At 41.6% G+C, this 19,184-nt stretch overlaps 1 protein-coding gene across 6 annotated transcripts in view; it reads right to left on the reverse strand.

Moving 5' to 3' along the window:
* Positions 1 to 19,184, reverse strand: part of TTLL5 (tubulin tyrosine ligase like 5) — a 249,166-nt gene that overhangs the window by 64,756 nt on the left and 165,226 nt on the right. For all 6 annotated transcript variants that reach the window (XM_028141345.2, XM_054715891.1, XM_054715892.1 and 3 more), the window contains 2 exons: positions 11,919 to 11,954; positions 10,837 to 11,032 (listed from right to left, as the gene is read on the reverse strand). In XM_028141345.2, coding sequence (XP_027997146.1) covers positions 10,837 to 11,032; positions 11,919 to 11,954 — 232 coding nt within the window. The remainder of the gene's footprint in view (positions 1 to 10,836; positions 11,033 to 11,918; positions 11,955 to 19,184) is intronic.

The raw sequence follows: 19,184 nt of genomic DNA on the forward strand, positions 1-19,184 counted from the left end.
GGTTGCTTCCTGTACGTGCCCCAACCAGGGATCAAAGCCGCAACCTAGGTATGTGCTCTGACGGAATCGAACCCATAACCTTTTCGTTGTATGGGAAGATGTTCCTCTTCTCACATCTCTCTTTAGCAATTGTGAACAAATTAAACTGCATATATCTTTTGATTGTCTAAATAAGTAAATAGTAGTAAAAAGGTAACTAATACTTTAGGAGCCTTGAACTTCTAAAACATCTTTACTATTGACTAATTTTTACTTCTGGCACAGGGGGTTGAATGATAATGCCATGTACATTTAAGGTTACAAGTAACACATAATAGAAGAGATATTCGCACACGTTCACTGAAGCTTTAAACAACAGCTAAGCTGTAGAAGCAATCTCAATGCCCACTGACAGATGAATGGATGAAGAAAATGTCTCTACCTACAATAGAATATTATTCAGCCTTAAAAAAAAAAAAAGAAATCCTGTCATATGCAACAAGATGGATAAACCTTCAGGACATTGTGCTAAATGAAATAAACCAATCACAAAAAGAAAAATATTGCATGATTCTACTTATATAAGATATCTAAAGTAGTCAGACTCATAGAAACACAAAGTGGAATGGTGGTCGCCAGAGGTTGAGGGGTGAGGGATATGAGAAGTTGTTCATGAGTATAGAGTTTCGGTCATTGTAAAATAATGTACATATAGCTAACAATACTGTACACTTAAAAATTGAGAGGGTAGCCCTGGCTGGTTTGGCTGAGTGGATAGAGCACCAGCCTGTGGACTGAAGGGTCCTGGGTTCGATTCCTATCAAGGGCACATGCCTGGGACTTGATCCCCAGTAGGGGGCGTGCATGAGGCAGCCAATCAATAATTATCTCCCATCATTGATGTTTCTATCTCTCTCCCCTCTTCCTTCCTCTCTGAAATCAATAAAAATATATATTTTTAAAATTAAGAGGGTAAATCTATACTATGTGTTTTTGTTACAATGAAACAAAAAGTAATACATAACAATAAGATCAATGAAACTTTATTGAGCTTTTACGATGGGTCAGTACCGCTCTGAGTGCTTTACATGTTATCATTTCATCCTCCCCAGCATTTGAGGTGGATCCCATCATCATCTCCACACACGAATCAAGTAAGGAACCATGGCACGAAAGGTTCCACAATTTGCTCACGATGACAGTTACTAAGACACCCGTGGAGGAGTCTGACTTCAGAGTCCCACTGCACTGCACGGCCTTCCTTATTTATGCTATGCTGACTTCCTATTACATTAAATCCACTGAAATAAATCCTCCTTCCAAAGCAAATCTAAAGCAACCCTAGCGATATGTCCAATTTTCATTAGAGACATGTAGAAAACAGAATTTCACTCTCTTTACTCCAAGAGGAAAAGGTTAAAAAAGTTTGTAAGCAAATCATTACTTTATTTTTTAAATTTGTTTTTATTTATTTCAGAGAAAGAGATAGAACTTCAATGATGAGATAGAATCATTGATCAGCTGGCCTACTGCACGCCCCCTACTGGGGATCGAGCCTGCAGTCCAGGCATGTGCCGACTGGGAATCAAATGGTGACCTCCTTGTTCATGGGTCGACACTCAACCAATGAGCAGCACTGGCCGGGCCATCTTATTTATTTAAAAAGCTAAAGAATGTATGTATGTATTTATGTATATAAAAGTAACCTCAAAAGATCAGTGATGGCCCAGATGGAGAGTTCAATTGGTGAAAAAATAATTTATAGCTTCATTTTCAATGATCTCTTTAGATAAACCCTTTATCTGCTAGCAGTTTTGGGGGATTATTTATATATCAGGACCCTTGTTTCCCTAATAAAAGGTTTGTGTCTTACATCTCCTGATTAGTAAAATGAGCTAATTAGACAAGGCAATCTCTAGGTTCCCTTACAACTTTAAATTCCGAGTTTATAAAGATCAAACTTGTCTCTGTCTTCAAATGCATAATTTGTTTTATTTGACTCAGAATCTCGCATGGTTGATCTACAGTGTATCTTGCACAGACTTGCTGTGATGTTTATTAAGCTTTTCCCGTGCCTGCTTCCATCTCAGATGGATGAGCTTCTTTATGTTTAAAGATGAGGTCTTCCCTCACCTCACAAAGCTACTGCAGAGAGTCCCTCAAGCCCAGAGACAAACAGAAATAAGCCACAGGTCACAGAGTGAGGGAGGAAACGCACTTCTCACCAGGCAGCTGCAGTAAAGTCACATTTTAAGAATATGCAACAAACAAGATCAATCCTAAGCAGTTGATAGGTGAACAATTCTTTTATTATACCCACAACCATGTAGAGTTCTGCATTTTGCTTCATTAAGCTGATTCTTTCTTTTGTATTTGTGTATATGAGTGTATAGCAGCAGCAGCAGCAGCAATAAGATTGGAATGCCTATGTGACTGATGATAAATGTGTAAAGCAAGAAGCAAAGGAAGAGTCCCTCTACCAAGGTACGGTGGGAGCGTGGAAAGGGCTTTGGAAGCCCTCCCGCCTGGGCTGATGTTCTCTCTGCGGTCAGCTGGCTGTGCAGCCTTGCATCAGTTACTCCAACTCCGTGCGCACCCGTTTCCTCACCAGTGGCATGAAGATACTACGTCTAGCACTTAGGTGACTCCCACTATACGTCCATTTCCCTGCCCTCACTTCCTCCCGCTAAGCTTCCAGGGGGACACTACTCTAGGAGCAGCTCCGAAAACAACCTGATGGAAACCAGGGGACTCCTATTACTATTAGTAATGAATCAGCATAATGAATTGAGGTCTGCATTATAATAATGCATCAAGAATTAGATTTATATGTACTGAACAAGCAAGCATAACATGAATCATGCAAAGGTGTCATCTGTGGTATTCATACTCATAGGCACCTGCCATATTTCCTGTTAGTCTTCTCAAAAACACCTATCATAGAAACAAAATTAAAATAGTATGACCAGTAAAAATAACAGGATTGAAAGACCAAACAATGAGTTATACAGATGACGTGTTATAGAATTGCACACTTGAAACCTATATAATTTTATTAACCCATGTAACCCCAATAAATTTAATAAAAAATTTAAAAAGGCCAAAGTGATCATTAGAGAGATAATTCCTGTTATTAGTAACAATACAAATAAGTGCTCACAATCTCCAAAGTTCCAGTAGTCTCTAATCCTATTACTGAATAAAACAAGCACAAGGGAGGGTAAAGTAAGGGCATTTCTAAGAGTTGTAAGCTCAGAAACACCTTCTTAAGACATTTCTTGAAGAATCTATGTTAACCGGAATAATGTCTAGGCCTGAGTTTACTGATGTTTAAGGAAACCTTTTCTTTTGAGACAGTACATAGTTAGGGTGCCTGACAACAACTTTTCAAATACAGTTTTATAGGTGTCAATAAGTGCTTGTTGAGTGTATGAACTGAAGCTTAAAATTTATAAAATAATACATATGGCTACTATTTATTGAACGCCTTAATAGTGTGTCAGAGAGGTGGCATATAGCATGACAGCCGAGAGCTTGGATGCTGGAGGCTGACACACCTGGGTTCAAATCCCAGCTCTTCCATTTGTTACTTATGTGACCCTAATAAAGTTATTTAAATGATGTCCTGTTTTTCCATCTATAAAAGGGGTTAATAAGAGGGCAGGTGTGCCTGGCCAGCATGGTTCAGTGGTTGAGTGTTGACCTATGATCAAGGAGGTCACGGAGTCAATGCCTGGTCAGGGCACATGCCCAAGTTTCTGTCAACCCCTAGTGTGGGGTGTGCAGGAGGCAGCCGATCAATGATTCTCTCTCATCATTGATGTTTCTATCTCTCTCTCCCTCCCTCTCTGAAATCAATTAAAAAAAATAATTTTTAAAAAGAGGTCAGTTGTGAGGATTCAATACAAATATAACTTCTGGTTCAGTACTTCATACATCGTAGTGTCCCAAGGATTATAATCCTCATGATAACTAACAGGTATATTATCATCTCCATATTAGAGATAAGCAAACTGAGGTTTAAAGATGTTTGAATAACCTGTCCCAGGTCCCAGGGATAAGATTTAAACCGAGGATTATCTGACTCCAAAGCTTGTTCAGCGTGCCTATTTCAAACAACTGGATGTAGTTTTACATGTATTATTTCACATATTTTCAATGTGTTTGTCTGAGGTAAGACAAAGAAAAGAGTTTGATTTGACAAAATCTACTAAATCAAATGGTTCTAGGAAAATTCATCATCATTACCATCATCATCATCTAGAAACTAAGTGTTATAAGAGTTCCTGATAAAGGTCAGAAGGAAAACCAAAACAGAACAAAAAACCCAACCCAAACCAAACAAAACCAAAAAAACAAAGCAGCAGTAGGTTATGACATTTCTGTCAACCTGCCCGGGAATCTAAGCACACAGGCCTCAGTTCTCTCCCTTGCGTACATACCCCCAGCGCCCACCCCCCCCGCCACAAGTACTGTTAGAAACACGCAGAGACTCCCCTGCGCAGCGAGTCTGTTTGCTTGCTCTCTTTGTGCCATGCTGAGGAGCTAGCGTGTTATTGCTGGCTGCCTGGAAAAGCTGGTGCCTGCCGAATTTCTCTCTTTCCCCTCCCCCACAACACAAACACACAGCAGCTGAAGACTTGGAGACACGGTATTCATTCCACCAGGGGGGCAGAATTTTTCTAGACGCATGCAATGAACTTTTAGGAGCAGAATAACAAGACTTGGCTGGGTTTATATGGGAATCCTTTCCACACCTGTGAGGTTGTGCACACATGTGCGTGCGCGCGCGCTGCACACACACACACACACACACACACACACACACACACACACCCCATTAGCAAAAAGCTCATTACATATGGCCCTTAAGATGTTACTAGCACACGGGAAGACCCCTAGATGAGAACACTGAGCTGTCTGCCCCTCCGCTAATCTGAAAAAATTGGGATGGTGGGAAGGGGGAAGGTAAAGAACAGATGGAGTGGGAAGATGAGAAGAATTTAGGATGCACAGTTTTCTCCTGCCTCGAGTTATTTCACAATGTTGAAAAGTAAGTCTACTAAAAATTGAAGGGCTTTAGGAACCAGTAAAAAATTAAAACCCCCCTCTCCAACTTGGTCGTTAAAAGAAATTTCAGCAATTCTGCCTTGGCCATCAAAATGTCCTTAATTTTTCTGTTTTGGGGCTTTTTTTTTTTTTTTTTTCAGTCTGGATGAGGCCGAGAAGAGAGTAGGAGGGAAGGAGAGGGGGCTGGGAGCAGTTTAACAAAGGATCACTTTAACAGAAACTACTGAGTAATCGCTCTGTCCTGGGCCAAGAATAACATCAGCTCAATGTCGGCAATTAGAATCAGGTCAGTCAGGCCTCACAGCCTGCGAAGCCCTCCTCACAGACCCCAGCATGGAGGGCTACTCATGCTGATGTCACCAAGTCAACCGTTGCTGAAGAAAGTCCCACGACTCAGCTGAAAGAAAAGTTTTTAACCTTTTCCTTCAGGGGCAGGAAGCCAGTCTGAGAAGGAAGTGAGAAACAGGGGAACTAGAGAGGAGACACACACAGGGACACATCAGCACAGAGCAGTCATTTCCCCATCCCGAGACTATTGAGATCCTGCCATTTCCCCAACCACCCTACACTCATTTTAAATGAATTAATATATGTGAAGCACCCGGAGTAGTGACTGGACCTCAGTAAGTGCTTACTAAGTGTTGTATGATTATTAAAACACAGAGGGAAGAATGTGTCCCATTACTTATCTCTTATCCACTAAAAAACTTGAATGCTGGGAGCAGTGGTTGCTGAGCACAATGTACCTGATAAGAAGAGTGAGCAAGGAGGTTTTCAAGTTTGGAGTGAGAAGACAGAAACAAAGTTCCTATAAAAAATGATTGCTGAAAATTTTATAAGGGCAACATTAAGATTTAACATATTCAGTCTCCCTTCCAAAGGACAGAAAACAAATAACAAAGGGGAACACTGGTAATCTCTTTCCCTCTAGTCCAATGTTTCTCAACGTGTGATACCCAGAAAAGCAGCTTCAGTATCACCTGGAAACTTAGAAACGAAAATAAGTGAGCCCCACCCCAAACCTACTGAATCATAAATGGGGTTGGGGAAGCAATTGGTAAACACAACAGGCCCTCCAAGGGGTTCCGTGGCTCAAAACCAGGGCTCTACAAACGAGGGCTTGCAGGCCAAATCCAGCTTGCTGCCTGTTTCGTAAATAAAGTTTTATTAGAAAACAGCCACAATCATTCATTTACATATTATCGATGGCCGTTTTCATTCTCCCATGACAAAGTTGAGTAGTTGCCACAGAGACCCTATCTACAGCCTGAAAGGTCTAAGATACTTACCATATGACCATTTACAGAATAAGTTTGCTGAACTATGCTCTGATTTGGGACAATGTCTTGAAAAAACAAAAAATAAAACAAAACAAAAACCCCAAACACCAAAATTGCTGGTTTTACCCATCAATGTGTAAAAGCTCACAGTTTCCATTTTATCACGCTCTCTATCAAAAGGACCGAATCCCACCAATGTCTTTGTACCTCTGTCCCTGGAAACCTTTGCCAATGGCGCTGGGTGACTTTCCTCTCCCACGCCCATGTTATAGGACCAGTTTTTAGTAGGAGAAGATTCAGTGAACAAACATTTCTAGATTTATGAGTGAAGTGCTTGACAGATATGGAGATCAAAACCAACTCCACATGAATGTTTTGAGATGCCATTTCCAAACTCATAACCTGAATCAGAGTGGGCCTTCTTGAAATGAATGCCTTCAGTAACTGGCTACTATCTGCAGAAAAGGATGGAGAACTTTCTCTGCAAGTAATGCAAGAAAGGCTGCAAGATCTTCCCAAAACCTTTTTTAGGAGCTCAGTATGAAAAGCACTGTCCATGTACATAATTAATATATGGTAACATGATATACACTCTAATATAATATATGATAAATGTAATAAATACTATAATATAATATAATATAATATAATATAATATAATATAATATAATATAATACAATACAATACAATACAATACAATACAATATAATACTAGAGGCCCAGTGCACGAAATTCAGGGGTCCCTCAGCCTGGCCTGTGCCCTCTGGCAGTCTGAGAGCCCTCAGGGGATGTCTGACTGATGGCATGGGGAGCAGGCATAAGCCAGCAGTCGGGACATTCTTAGTGCTGCCACGGAGGTGGGAGAGGCTCCCGCCACTGCCGCTGCACTTGCCAGCCGTAAGCCCAGCTTCTGGCGGCTAAATGGCGCTCCCCCTGTGTGAGTGCACTGACCACCAAGGGGCAGCTCCTGTGTTGAGCACCTGTCCCCTGGTGGTCAGTGTGCATCATAGTGACCGGTCATTCCGCCGTTCAGTCGATTTGCACATTAGCCTTTTATTATATAGGACTAGAGGCCCGGTGCACGAAATTTGTGCACAGTGTGTGTGTGTGTGTGTGTGTGTGTGTGTGTCCCTCAGCCCAGCCTGCACCTCTCCAATCTGGGACTCCTTGAGGGAAGCCTGACTGCCCGTTTAGGCCCGATCCCACCTAAACAGGCAGTCGGACATCCCTCTCACAATCCAGGACTGCTGGCTCTCAACTGCTCGCCTGCCTGCTTGCCCCTAACCGCTTCTGACTGCCAGCCTGATCACCACCTAACCACGCCCCTGTCAGGCTGATCGACGCCTAACTGCTCCCCTGCCAGCCTGATTGCCCCTAACTGCCCTCCCCTGCTAGCCTGGTCATCCCTAACTGTCCTCCCCTGCAGGCCTGATTGCCCCCAACTGCCCTCCCTTGCAGGCCTGGTCCCTCCCAACTTCCCTCCCCTGCTGGCCTGATCGCTCACAGCTGCCCTCCCCTGCTGGCCATCTTGTGTCCTCATGGGGGCGGCCATCTTGTGGGTTGGTGTGACAGTCAATTTGCATATTACCCTTTTATTAGATAGGATAATATAACAAACATAAAGAATCCTTTAGTGTCCTGTTTTATTAACAGGTCTATCTTGTGAATGAATGATAGGTAAATCAGATTTCAAGTCTATCCACTGCTCTTAAACCAAATTGTTAGTTATATCAATGACAACCTACTATCAAGTAAAATAAATCCAAAGCATAAGAAGTTCATAAGAGAAACCATCTCTATTCTAAAGACTAATCCAAGGACACACATGCAGGACATATTGAGAATGCAAGCCATGCTTCAATCAACAATTTAGTGGTAATTCTAACAGTCAGGTCTAGCACATTCATAAGGTAAGCTGAAAACAGAGGCTTAAAATCTCATAGGGTTTTGTTCCTTTTGTGAAGTGATTCTTGTCCTCTGAAATAAAGTGCCCTAAGTTACTAAACATCCTTAATGTTAGAACATTTAATATCTTATTTGCTATTTTATTAGTTATAAACTCTTCAAGCTAATCGAATTTAGTCTCTTTAGCTCCCTCACAGCCCCAGTACTTTATCCTTCCTCGTTTTTATCTAAATGAAACTATGGGTTAGAAGAACTGGGGGAAGAAAGAAAATGATGGTATACACATATATAAAACTGTGATGAATGATCTTCTGTTCCCTCTCCAGGAGACACGCGCTAACTCCCTTCTTGGGAGTTCTTAGTCCTCCCTAAGATAGATATTCTGACAGATTCAAAAAAACATATTTTCCATATACTTCATAGTTCAGTGAAACTCAACCAGTATAATCCTCAGTGAAAAAAAAATCCACACAAGAATGGTAATACTCTGAATTTTCAAAGGAATGTGAGTTGCTGGAAGCTAATCAAAAGAATGAGGACTTATAAATGAAGCAGTTTCTAAAAGCGAACATTAGCAAAACTGTCTCCTTCTTCAAAACTTTAATGCCCTGCAAGCACCACCTTGTTGTTTTTTTTTAAATCACCCACCATTTCAAGGTATGGAAGCATTAAAAATTACAAGAGACCAACTGTCTAGATATGTCAGGCCATGGATTATAAGATTATATTCCCATATGAGGAATAAGGCTACATATGACACCTCCACTATCTAGTATCCGATTCAGTTGGTATTCTCAAGTACTTTGAATGATGTTGGGCTTTAGAAGTTTAAGGAGTTTTTAAAAATTTAAACATTAAAAAATGTCAAAGACACCCATTTCTTTGACATTTTTTAATGTTTTAATGTCTAGAAAAGAACATTTCTACCAGACAAAGGGCAGTGTAGTGATCAAAATGAGATGCTACATTACATATTTTCCAGATGAAAAGTGTGGATATTTCTCTAGAAAAACAACCTAATGAACTACTTCACAAATGTCTGCACTTAGAATTTCTCAAATATAATGAATTAATCCTATATAATAAAAGCCTAATATGCTAAGTGTCTGGTATTCTGGTCGGCCGTTCAACCAATCAAAGCGTAATACGCTAATGATATGCTAAGACTGCTCAACCACTCACTATGACGTGCACTGACCACCAGGGGGAAGACGCTCCAACCTGTAGGTTAGCTTGCTGCTGGGGTCTGGCTGATAGGGACTAAGCAAGATGGGCTGGACACGCCCTAGAGCCCTCCCATGACCCCTCCCCAGCTGGCCAACCTCCCAAGTCCCTCCCTGGCCCCGACTGTGCACTGGTGGGGTCCCTTGAAGAGCTGGTTTCGGCCCTATCCCACAAGCCAGGCCCAGGGACCCCACTGGTGCACAAATTTGTGCACTGTGCCTCTAATAATAATATACAGAGTACACTAAAACAGATAAAGGTAATCAAGTGGTAAATGATACTGAAATAAGAAAATATGTTTGAACTGGGATAGTAGTTGAAAAGATAAGTAAGTAATGATAGCACAATGACAATTGTTTTATTTAGAAGAAAAACTTTGGTAAACATTGCCTTAGCCATAGAGTAAATTTTAATTTTGCACAAACTAATGAACACTACATTTTTATAAAAAAAGCAAATGACAAAAAATTAAGCTGATAGAAGACATTTCTTTACATAACCAAATATCAGGGAAGCTCATAGAATCAATACTGATTCAGCCCAATAGAACATGTGGAACATGGTAACTGAGTCTAATCATAATCCTGAATCATAAAGAAACCTTTAACTCTTTATGGCCTGACTTTTCTGTGAAGTCATCCTTTTTCTGTAATGGAGGCCATACTGATACACAAGTGTAAAACACTCAGATAGCTCCCTCACACATATATTCAAAAAGAGTTTCTGTCATGTTATAGACGGTGAGTAGGGACTCAGTATTTCACTAGAGCATAGCTCCATGACAGCAAGGATTTTTGAGTACATTTTATATTTTTGTTTATACTGTTTTGAGTACAAACTATCAAACCAGAAGACCAACAACTTATGACCATTTCATACAAGAACTTCCAAGTGATTTATTCCTTGAAAAGTTTGATAGGTCATGAAGGATTAACATGTACTTATATGAGCCAAGTCTATGAAGGCAAAGACAGAGTACACTTAGAAAAAGATTAATAAAAATGCTAGCTTCTAGGTACCTGAGAATTAGACCCTTTTGGGAAGTTACTAAACTAAGATCATATAATAGGAAGGGTAACTACTACACTAGAGACTTTTGTGGGGAAACATTCAAATGAAAGAAAGGATGTCACAACTGGTTCGGCATCACTTTATAGCAAAGCCAAGGCTATGGCTTCAGAACATTTCTTCTGAAATGTTCTGAAGTACAAATAGTACCCATGCTCTGCTATTTGTTAATTAGAGCAGATTCCCCAGGAACCGTCCAAGCCATGATGGTGTTGGTAAACTGTATGCCTACATTTTCCCATTGACCTTATTATTGTTATTTTTACCAATAGAAGGAAGATATTAGCACTTGGAAAAGTCTTGAATTACCTGGTGCCGGGCTCGACTCTGGTCCAGAAGCTGCCGGGACTGAAGTTTTTGTTGTTCAAGTTGCTGCAGGGCAAAATGGAGTTGGTAACTGCCAGCTGTGGGGTGATACTTGTGCTGGGGGACTACCCCTGTAGCCTTGCTATACGCGTTGTTTTCTACCTCTCCCTCCCAGGCAAAGCCACCTGTTTGGAGGCCCCTAAAGGGAAAAGAAAGCAGATTTCTTAGGGTGGTTGGGTGAACAAACTTAAGGGGAAAAATATCTCAGGTATTTTTCCTTTATAGAACTAAACACAGTTTGAATTACAAATCTATTTGTGTGATAAATGATCTGAATCACCCACTAAAATGTAGCTCCATGAACATAAAGACAGGGTCTACTCTGCTCTCCTTTCTATTCATTGTTTTTAAAAAATATTTTTTTCACTGATTTCAGAGAGGAAGGGAGAGGAGGGAGGGAGGGAGGGAGGGAGGGGGGGAGAGCGAGAGAGAGAGAGAGAGAGAGAGAGAGAGAGAGAGAGAGAGAGAGAGAGAGAGAGAGAGAGAGAGAGAGAGAGAGAAGAGAAACATCAATTATGAGAGAGAATCTTTGATCAGCTGCCTCCTGCACGCTCCACACAGGAGATCAAGCCTGCAATCCGGGCATGTGCCCTGACTGGAAATTGAACCGTGACCTCCTGGTTCATAGGTCATCACTCAACCACTGAACCATGCTGGCCGGGCTATTTGTAGCTCTTTAAGGCTTGGCACATGGCCAATGCTCAATAAACATCTGTTGAATGTTAATTAATTAAAATAGTAATTTCACCTCCCTGTGACTGCCACAAGGTCCCCTAAAAGGAGCCCAGAGAGTTTCGAATGCAGGATAGTAGGTTAAAGTAGGAATGGAGGCACAATCATCTTCTCTAACATCAACTTTAAAAGTATAGGGGTGAATTATACAGAATTCGTGGTTTTTTAAACCATCCAATTGTGAACTATCTAAATCTTTTAAACAAGTGTTCACATATATTTGGGCTTATATTCTCATCATAGGATGAAATAAATGGTGTGAAAAGATATATTTGTTATTACTCTAAACTTACCTCACAGCGTCTTCCTCATCCAAGCTGACACGTAGCCTGAAAAGAGGAGAAAGGTAAAGGGCCTGTGGCCTTTTAGACTGTTTAGGACCCATGCTCTGCTATTTGTTAAACACTATCTTCCTTGTCCAAATTCTAAAATTTAGATTCTGGTGCCTTGTCTGTGTACATCTGAGTCAAAGTCTTCACAACTATAGGTTCCTACATATCTCTAATCTCTTCCAGGTAGAAAATCCCCATTTATACCACGTAACACCCATGAGGATGGCTATTATTAAAACGAAACAAAACAAATGGAAAATAAAAAGTGCTGGCAAGCATGTGGAGAAAGTGGAACTCTCATGCATAGCTGGTGGGAATGCAAAACAGTATGACTGCTGTGGAAGCACTCTGGTGGTTCCTCAAGAAGCTTAAAACAAAAATTCCATATGACCCAGCAAGTCCATTCCCAGGCATATATCCAAAAGAATTGAAAGTAGTGACTCAGATACTTGTATAGAGAGCATTATTCACAATAGCCAAAAGGTGAAAACAACCCAGCTGCTCATTAGCAGATGAATGGATACACAAGATGTGAGATATACATACAATGGAATATTCTTCAGTCTTAAAAGGGAAGGAATTTCTGACACATGCTACAACAAGGATGAAATTCTGAAGACATGCTAAGTGAAATAAATCAGTTACATAAGGGATTTCACTTATATGAGGTACTTAAAATAATAAAATTGAGAGCTAGAAAGTAGAATGGTGGTTGTCTGGGGCTGGAGAGACAGGGGAATGAGGACTTATTGTTTAATGGATACTGGGTTTTAGTTTGGGGTGATGAGAAAGTTCTACAGATAGATGGTAGTTATGGCTACACAACACTGTGAATGTACTATATGCCACTGAACTGTACACTTAAAATGGTAAATTTTAGGAGATCCAAGATGGCACTGGAATAGGTGGATGTCACACTCACCTCCTCCCAGAACCAAACTGGAATTATAACTAAAATATAAAGCAAACTACCTGAATAACCAACTGAAGACTAGCTGAGGAGAAGTCTTATAACCAAGGATTTACAGAAGAAGCCACATTAAGTCTGGTAGGAAGGGCGGAGACATGAAAAGGGCTGGCCCTGCTCCCATGGGTGGCAAATGAGATTTCAAAGGGATATCTCAGCTGCAAAGGTTACCCCTGAGAAGCATGGGCATCAGCCCAGAGCACTAGAGCCGGGAAGAGGCACCCACATAACACCTGGCTGTGAAAATCATCAGGGATTCTGTCTGCTAGGAAGAAATGGTAGTCTGCTAGAGACACAGGCACTCTCTTAAAGGTTCAACACACAGAATCTCGTTCCGCATGCACCCAGGCCATGCAGAGGCAGGCAGAAACTGTATTGCTTTGTAGCTCCAAATAGGTTGCCAAGAACCAGTCACAAGCAGTGTCTGACATAGGCCTGCACCAGAGTCCCTTCCAAGAGGCCTCAGGACAAATACACCCAGTGGCCAGCTTCAGACATCTCTGACCATGATATGAAACTAGAAATCAATCATAAGAAAAAAAATCGAAAAACACACACACGGAGGCTAAATAACAGGTTACTAAACAATGAATAGGTTAACATTGAGATCAAGGAAGAAATCAAAAGATAGCTTGAAAAACCTGAAAATGAGAACTCGACAACCCCAAATTTATGGGACATAGCGAAACAGTCTAAGGAGGGAAATCCAGAGCATTACAGGCCTATCTCAAGAAATAAGAAAAATCTCAAACACTCTAACTTTACACTTAAAGGAACTTAAAAGAACAGCAAACAAAGCCTAAAATGAGCAGAAGAAAGAAAATAATAAAGGTTAACATGGATGGACCTGGAGAGTATTACGCTTAGTGAAATAAGCCAGTTGGAGAAAGTTAAGTACCATATAATTTCACTTATATGTGGAATCTAATGAACAAAATAAACTAACAAACAAAACAGAAACAGACTCTTAGATACAGAGGACAGACTGACAGCTGTCAGAGGGGAGGGGAGTTGGGGGACTGGTTAAAAAGGTGAAGGGATTCAGCAAACAAACAGAAAAACTCATAACACAGACAACAGTATGGTGACTGCCAGAATGAAAGGGGGTGGAGGAAGTAGAAAAGGGTAAAGGGGGGGATAACCTGACTTGGGGTGGTGAACACACAATACAATATACAGATGATGTAGTATAGAAAGTACACCTGAAACCTATATACTTTTATTAATCAATGTCACCCCAATAAATTCAATATTTTTTTAAAGAGTGGTAAATTTTATGTTATGCATATTTTACCACAATTTTTTTTAAAAGGTCCCCATATATTTTAGAAGTCTCATTTAGCAGTCCTTCCATCTCCTTAATACTTTTAGTTATTCTCTGAAACTTCTTTAACTATCCTGAATTTTTTTTCCTCTTTAAGGTATAATGACCAGAATACTGTACCTAGAAGAAACTTTAAAAATCTCATATTCGAGATTTTTAAATCTTACCCCAAACCCTGCTTACAGAAATGAATAGTGCCTAATTTAAAGGTTCAACACACACAATCTCATTCTATATGCATAGTGATTTAAATCCTCATGTGATTCTTTCCTTTATAAATGTCCTTTGGTATTAATGGTCATTCCAATGGCAGAGATGCAGCAACACTGAGGTGAGGTTGCAGACCTCCCTGGTCCTAACCTATAGGCTGCCTAGTAATGTACAGCCTGGGTCCTAATGACCCTGACAGAGACCTGTGGGGAGGAGCAAAATGGGTGCCAGCTGATCCAGAAGTCCCTGCCCCTTTCTTGACCTCCCTCACTCATATCTTGGTCTCTGCTTGGGTTTCCCTGCTTTCAAAGAGCTTTCTAAGTACCTAGTTCAGAGAAAGTCTGTGTAATGTATTCCGAAGTCAGTGGATGAAAGGTTTTCTACTCACATAATCTCACTTCCTATGTGTCACATCCCTTGATCATCTCCTCCCAGTTTGGCTCCACAGTTCAGTTGCACGATTACACACTTTCAGCTAATCTTCTTGGAGAACAGTACCAAAAACCTCAGAGCTTATTTAGTAATTTTTTTGAGTATGACATTTGATCCTCAGTAATCCCTCCTGAAATGCCTCAATGTGCGAAGTGCTATACAGTGAAAAAGACATGATCTTTCCCAAGGGGCTTCCAGAGGTATGACGAAATGTGGCCACCAATGACTGAATACAAATATTTTCTTAAATACATGAATAAAATGTTAACATTATTTGCAAAGTGAAGTGCTAAGCAAGAGTCAAAGAGGAGTTACAGGGTTAGGAAAAGTGGGGCCAGAGAAACCTGTTAACTCTTTCATTAGGAGGGAAGAGGGACGCTTACTGAAGGATAACACTTGCAAGAAGTGACTGAATGGCTAGGGAAACTAAGTGAGCTCTGAGTGGAAGGAGGGGCAAAGGAGAAAGGAATCCAGGTATAAATGAAGAGAAGGTTCAGGCAGAGTGAACAGAGCCAATCCTAATATATAAAAACCCTGGGTCCATCGCATCCAAAACGACCAGGAGGCTCAACCGTTCGCCAGGCTGCATGCGTTCGCCAGGCTGCATGCGCAGCAGGCGAGCGGGCTGAACTGCTGACCTCCCGGAGAGAGAAAGAGGTGGGGCTAATCAGCAGTGGCAGCGGCTGCTGGCGAGGCTCGGATAGAGAAGCAGGGTGATCAGACCCTGCTTCTCTCTCCTTCGCCAGCAGCCAAGCCTCTCTCTCTTTCTCCCAGAGGTCAGCAGTTCAGCCGCTCACCAGCCGGAGATAGGCCCGGAGATGCTGACTGGCATAGAAACCAACCAATTAGAACCAAGTCTGGGTCAACTGTGAAGAGCCAATGGTTGCCTAGGAGGTGGAACTTTTGATGCTGACTGGCACAGAAACTGACCAATCAGAACCAAATTGGCCGGCAGAGGAGGGCAGTTGGGGGTGAGATCAGGCCGGCAGGGGAGGGCAGTTAGGGGTGATCAGGCAGGCAGAGGCAGTTAGGGGTGATCAGGTCGGCAGGGAAGGGCGGTAGGGGACGAGATCAGGCCGGCAGGGGAGGGCAATTAGGGGCAACCGGGCCGGCAGGGGAGGGCAGTTGGGGGCAACCCGGCCGGCAGGGGAAGAGTTAGATGTTAATCAGACCAGCAGGGGAGCGGTTAGGGGGTGATCAGGCTGGCAGGCAGAAGCGGTTAGGGGCAATCAGGCAGGCAGGCAGGCAAGCGGTTAGCAGCCAGCAGTCCCGGATTGTGAGAGGGATGTCCGAGGGATTGTGACAGGGATCGGGCCTAAACCGGCAGTCAGACATCCCCCAAGGGGTCCCAGATTGGAGAGGGTGCAGGCTGGGCTAAGGGACACCCCCCACCCCCGTGCATGCATTTTGTGCACCGGGCCTCTAGTGAACAAATAAACAGAAGGGAAGAGACAGATGAAACAGCAGGAACTGCCTGGACGAATAACCTTGAGATTTCTATACAAATTGGGGCAGGTATTTGAACCTGGAATAAAACTATTATTTATGATAACTGGACCAATGGTCAGAAAATTCATCAATTATTCCTCTGCTTCCACTCCTGGCTTGCAAGTTTCTAGCCACGAGTAGCAATCTAGACTCAGGGATTAGATATTAAAGGATTTATGTAACCATGTAGCTTATATCAGAATTCATCTCACCAGCTAGCTAGATAGGTTTATTTCTAAAAAAACTGCTTTAATAACAAATATTCCTAAGAGAAATTTGTTTTAATGTCTTCTCATTATATATCAGACATCAGAGTCTGTAACGAGGCCCCCTTATTTGGAGATGAACAGGGACAGATTCTCAGGTGTGTGTATACAAAGCAGTTCATGGATGCAAGGGGTAGGATAGTCAACAACACAAGATCAAATAAGGGTCTTGGGATAAAAGGTTTATTCATCCCACTGCACACATATTGAACAGCCTGCATCATCATAAACTTTTATAGTGAAAGCTGTTTTTAATCTCATCAGTAACATAAACACAGCCTCCAAATCACAAAAGGAAGTTTCTCAAGCGAGTAGAAGCTTTCCGCAGAGGCAGGAATGTTTATAGTGCGACACTGGCTGGGGGCAGGAGTGCTCAGCTGCGCAAGGCAGTGTGGTAAGCTCCTTTTGAGTTACGGGTGTTACTCGGCCATGGGATCTCCCAAATAAAGCCCAACCTTTGGGGTTTGCAGTATGCAAGTGCTCTAATGACTGACACAGAGGAGGCCAGGTGCGCGCTCACGTGGGCTTTGCCTGAGATTATATAGCTACACATGCCTCTCTATGGCACCTAATAGTTTCCTTTTCTACCCAAAATCCCATCCCACTTTCTGGAACCTCAATTCCAAAATTCCATCCTACTTTCTGGAACCTCAATTCATTCTAGTTTACCAGTCATACATTTTCTACTCCCACCAAATTTCTGAGATTCATTCAACTGGGTTTTATTCTATTATCCTCTTAGTATTTATTCTTTGCTTAATATTAAAATATTGTACATATTCCATGTAATTAACTTCAAATAGTTTTATATCATTTCTAGGATGAAGTATATAGGGACAAGCAAGTTAACTGTGGGAGTGTTTAACATTTGATTCAAATTTAAAGATTCAAAATGAACTATGCTGTACTTCGCCTTGCAGCTATAGGCAACACTATGGCATTTCTCACAACCACATTCTCATTAGCCTATTCATGTAGAACTTCATCTTACTATGTTACACTGTGGCACTGCAGGGCTAAATGTTTCTCGCCATGACTGCCTTCCTGAGAACACCTCAACCTCTAGCCAATACACACCGAAGGGTTATGCTTCCCCCTTCGCTTTAATATCTGGTCCATCAAATGGATGTTGGTACTAAGGAACCTGGAGGCAATACGTAAAATGCACCACTGGTCCTGAGCAAAGCAAAAATGTTCAGCAGGCTGTTGCACTGTCCCTAAAGAAATGCCCTCAGGGTGAAGGTTTCCTGAGAATGATGTGATGTCACAGTGTGGGATGCGGCAGAGGAACATGACAGCTGCACTAGTACATTCCCCCAGCCTCCTCCACCCAATCCCAACAAAACCTGAGCTACCAGGACAGGGATGCCACTATCCCTCTTTGGGGTGCTGGGGAGTGTGTGGGTATGCTTTCAATTGTCATGCTAATGGGGGTGAGGGTTACTGACATTTAATAGGTGAAGGTCAAGGCTGCTGCAAGTCTACAGATGCAAGAAAGAGCCCTGTACTAGGAAAAATATGTGCTGCTTAAAATGCCAGTGGTTCTTCTAATAGAAAACACCGCAAGGCCACGAAGGAAGTGCTTTCTGGGGAGAATCTTACTATTTGAAGAATATCCACCCATTTCCAAGGCACTTTATGGAACATGTAGATATTTAAGGACAGCAGAGGCTGCATTTTATTCTCAGTCTCACACAGAGCAGTTCCGGCACATCATAAGTGCTGCAAAGGCGCTGTAAATGCTACAAACCCTGCAGGACAGAAGGGTTCCCTGAGCAATACCAAGCAGAGCTGGCCAGGATAAGGAACTTACATGATCAGAGAGGCATGACATAATGTGGTGGGGACCCCCCTTGGCTTTGGGGAGTATTTGTGGGTTTGGGGGGTATTAGTAAATAACACTGAAGCTGTCTACTAACAATTCTTAAGACTTGCTGTTGGTAACTGGTGACTGGGAACAGGGATGACTAGCCAAATAAAATTTGGGCTTAAAATTATTTAAGTGGAATGAGTTAGATGGACCTGCCAAGAGATTTTATGCTCATGGCAACCAGTGTCTTGATTTCTAAGAGAATTTTGATGTTGGAATGTGATTTGAAATGATCTCTGAAAATACAGGTGTCAAAGACTAAAATTTATTTTTTACCTTTGAGTTTGCTCCTTGAGATAAGATTATATACTTAAAAAAGAATCTGGATATTGTTGTTGTTTTTTTAAATTAAATTTTATTGGGGTGACATTAGTCAACATGAACATATAGGTTTCATGTGTGGATTACTAAGTTACAACTATAGACTACATACTTTTAACTTCTGTTCTGAAGCTATGCAGTTGTATTGAGATGATTCTTTTGCAGGAAGAGGCAGTGCTAAAGATACAGAAAAGCTCAGAATTTATCTGGAAAAACTATGTGAACTTCTGATGACCTATATGCTAGGTCAAAAGGACAGAACTATATGACATTATAAACGGAAACTGATCTTTCTGCTGGAGAATAGGGCGAAAGGGCTTAAAAACCTTTAAATATTTTGTTTATTTGA

Source organism: Eptesicus fuscus, chromosome 5 (assembly GCF_027574615.1).
Source record: "Eptesicus fuscus isolate TK198812 chromosome 5, DD_ASM_mEF_20220401, whole genome shotgun sequence".
NCBI classification, from domain to species: Eukaryota; Metazoa; Chordata; class Mammalia; order Chiroptera; family Vespertilionidae; genus Eptesicus; species Eptesicus fuscus.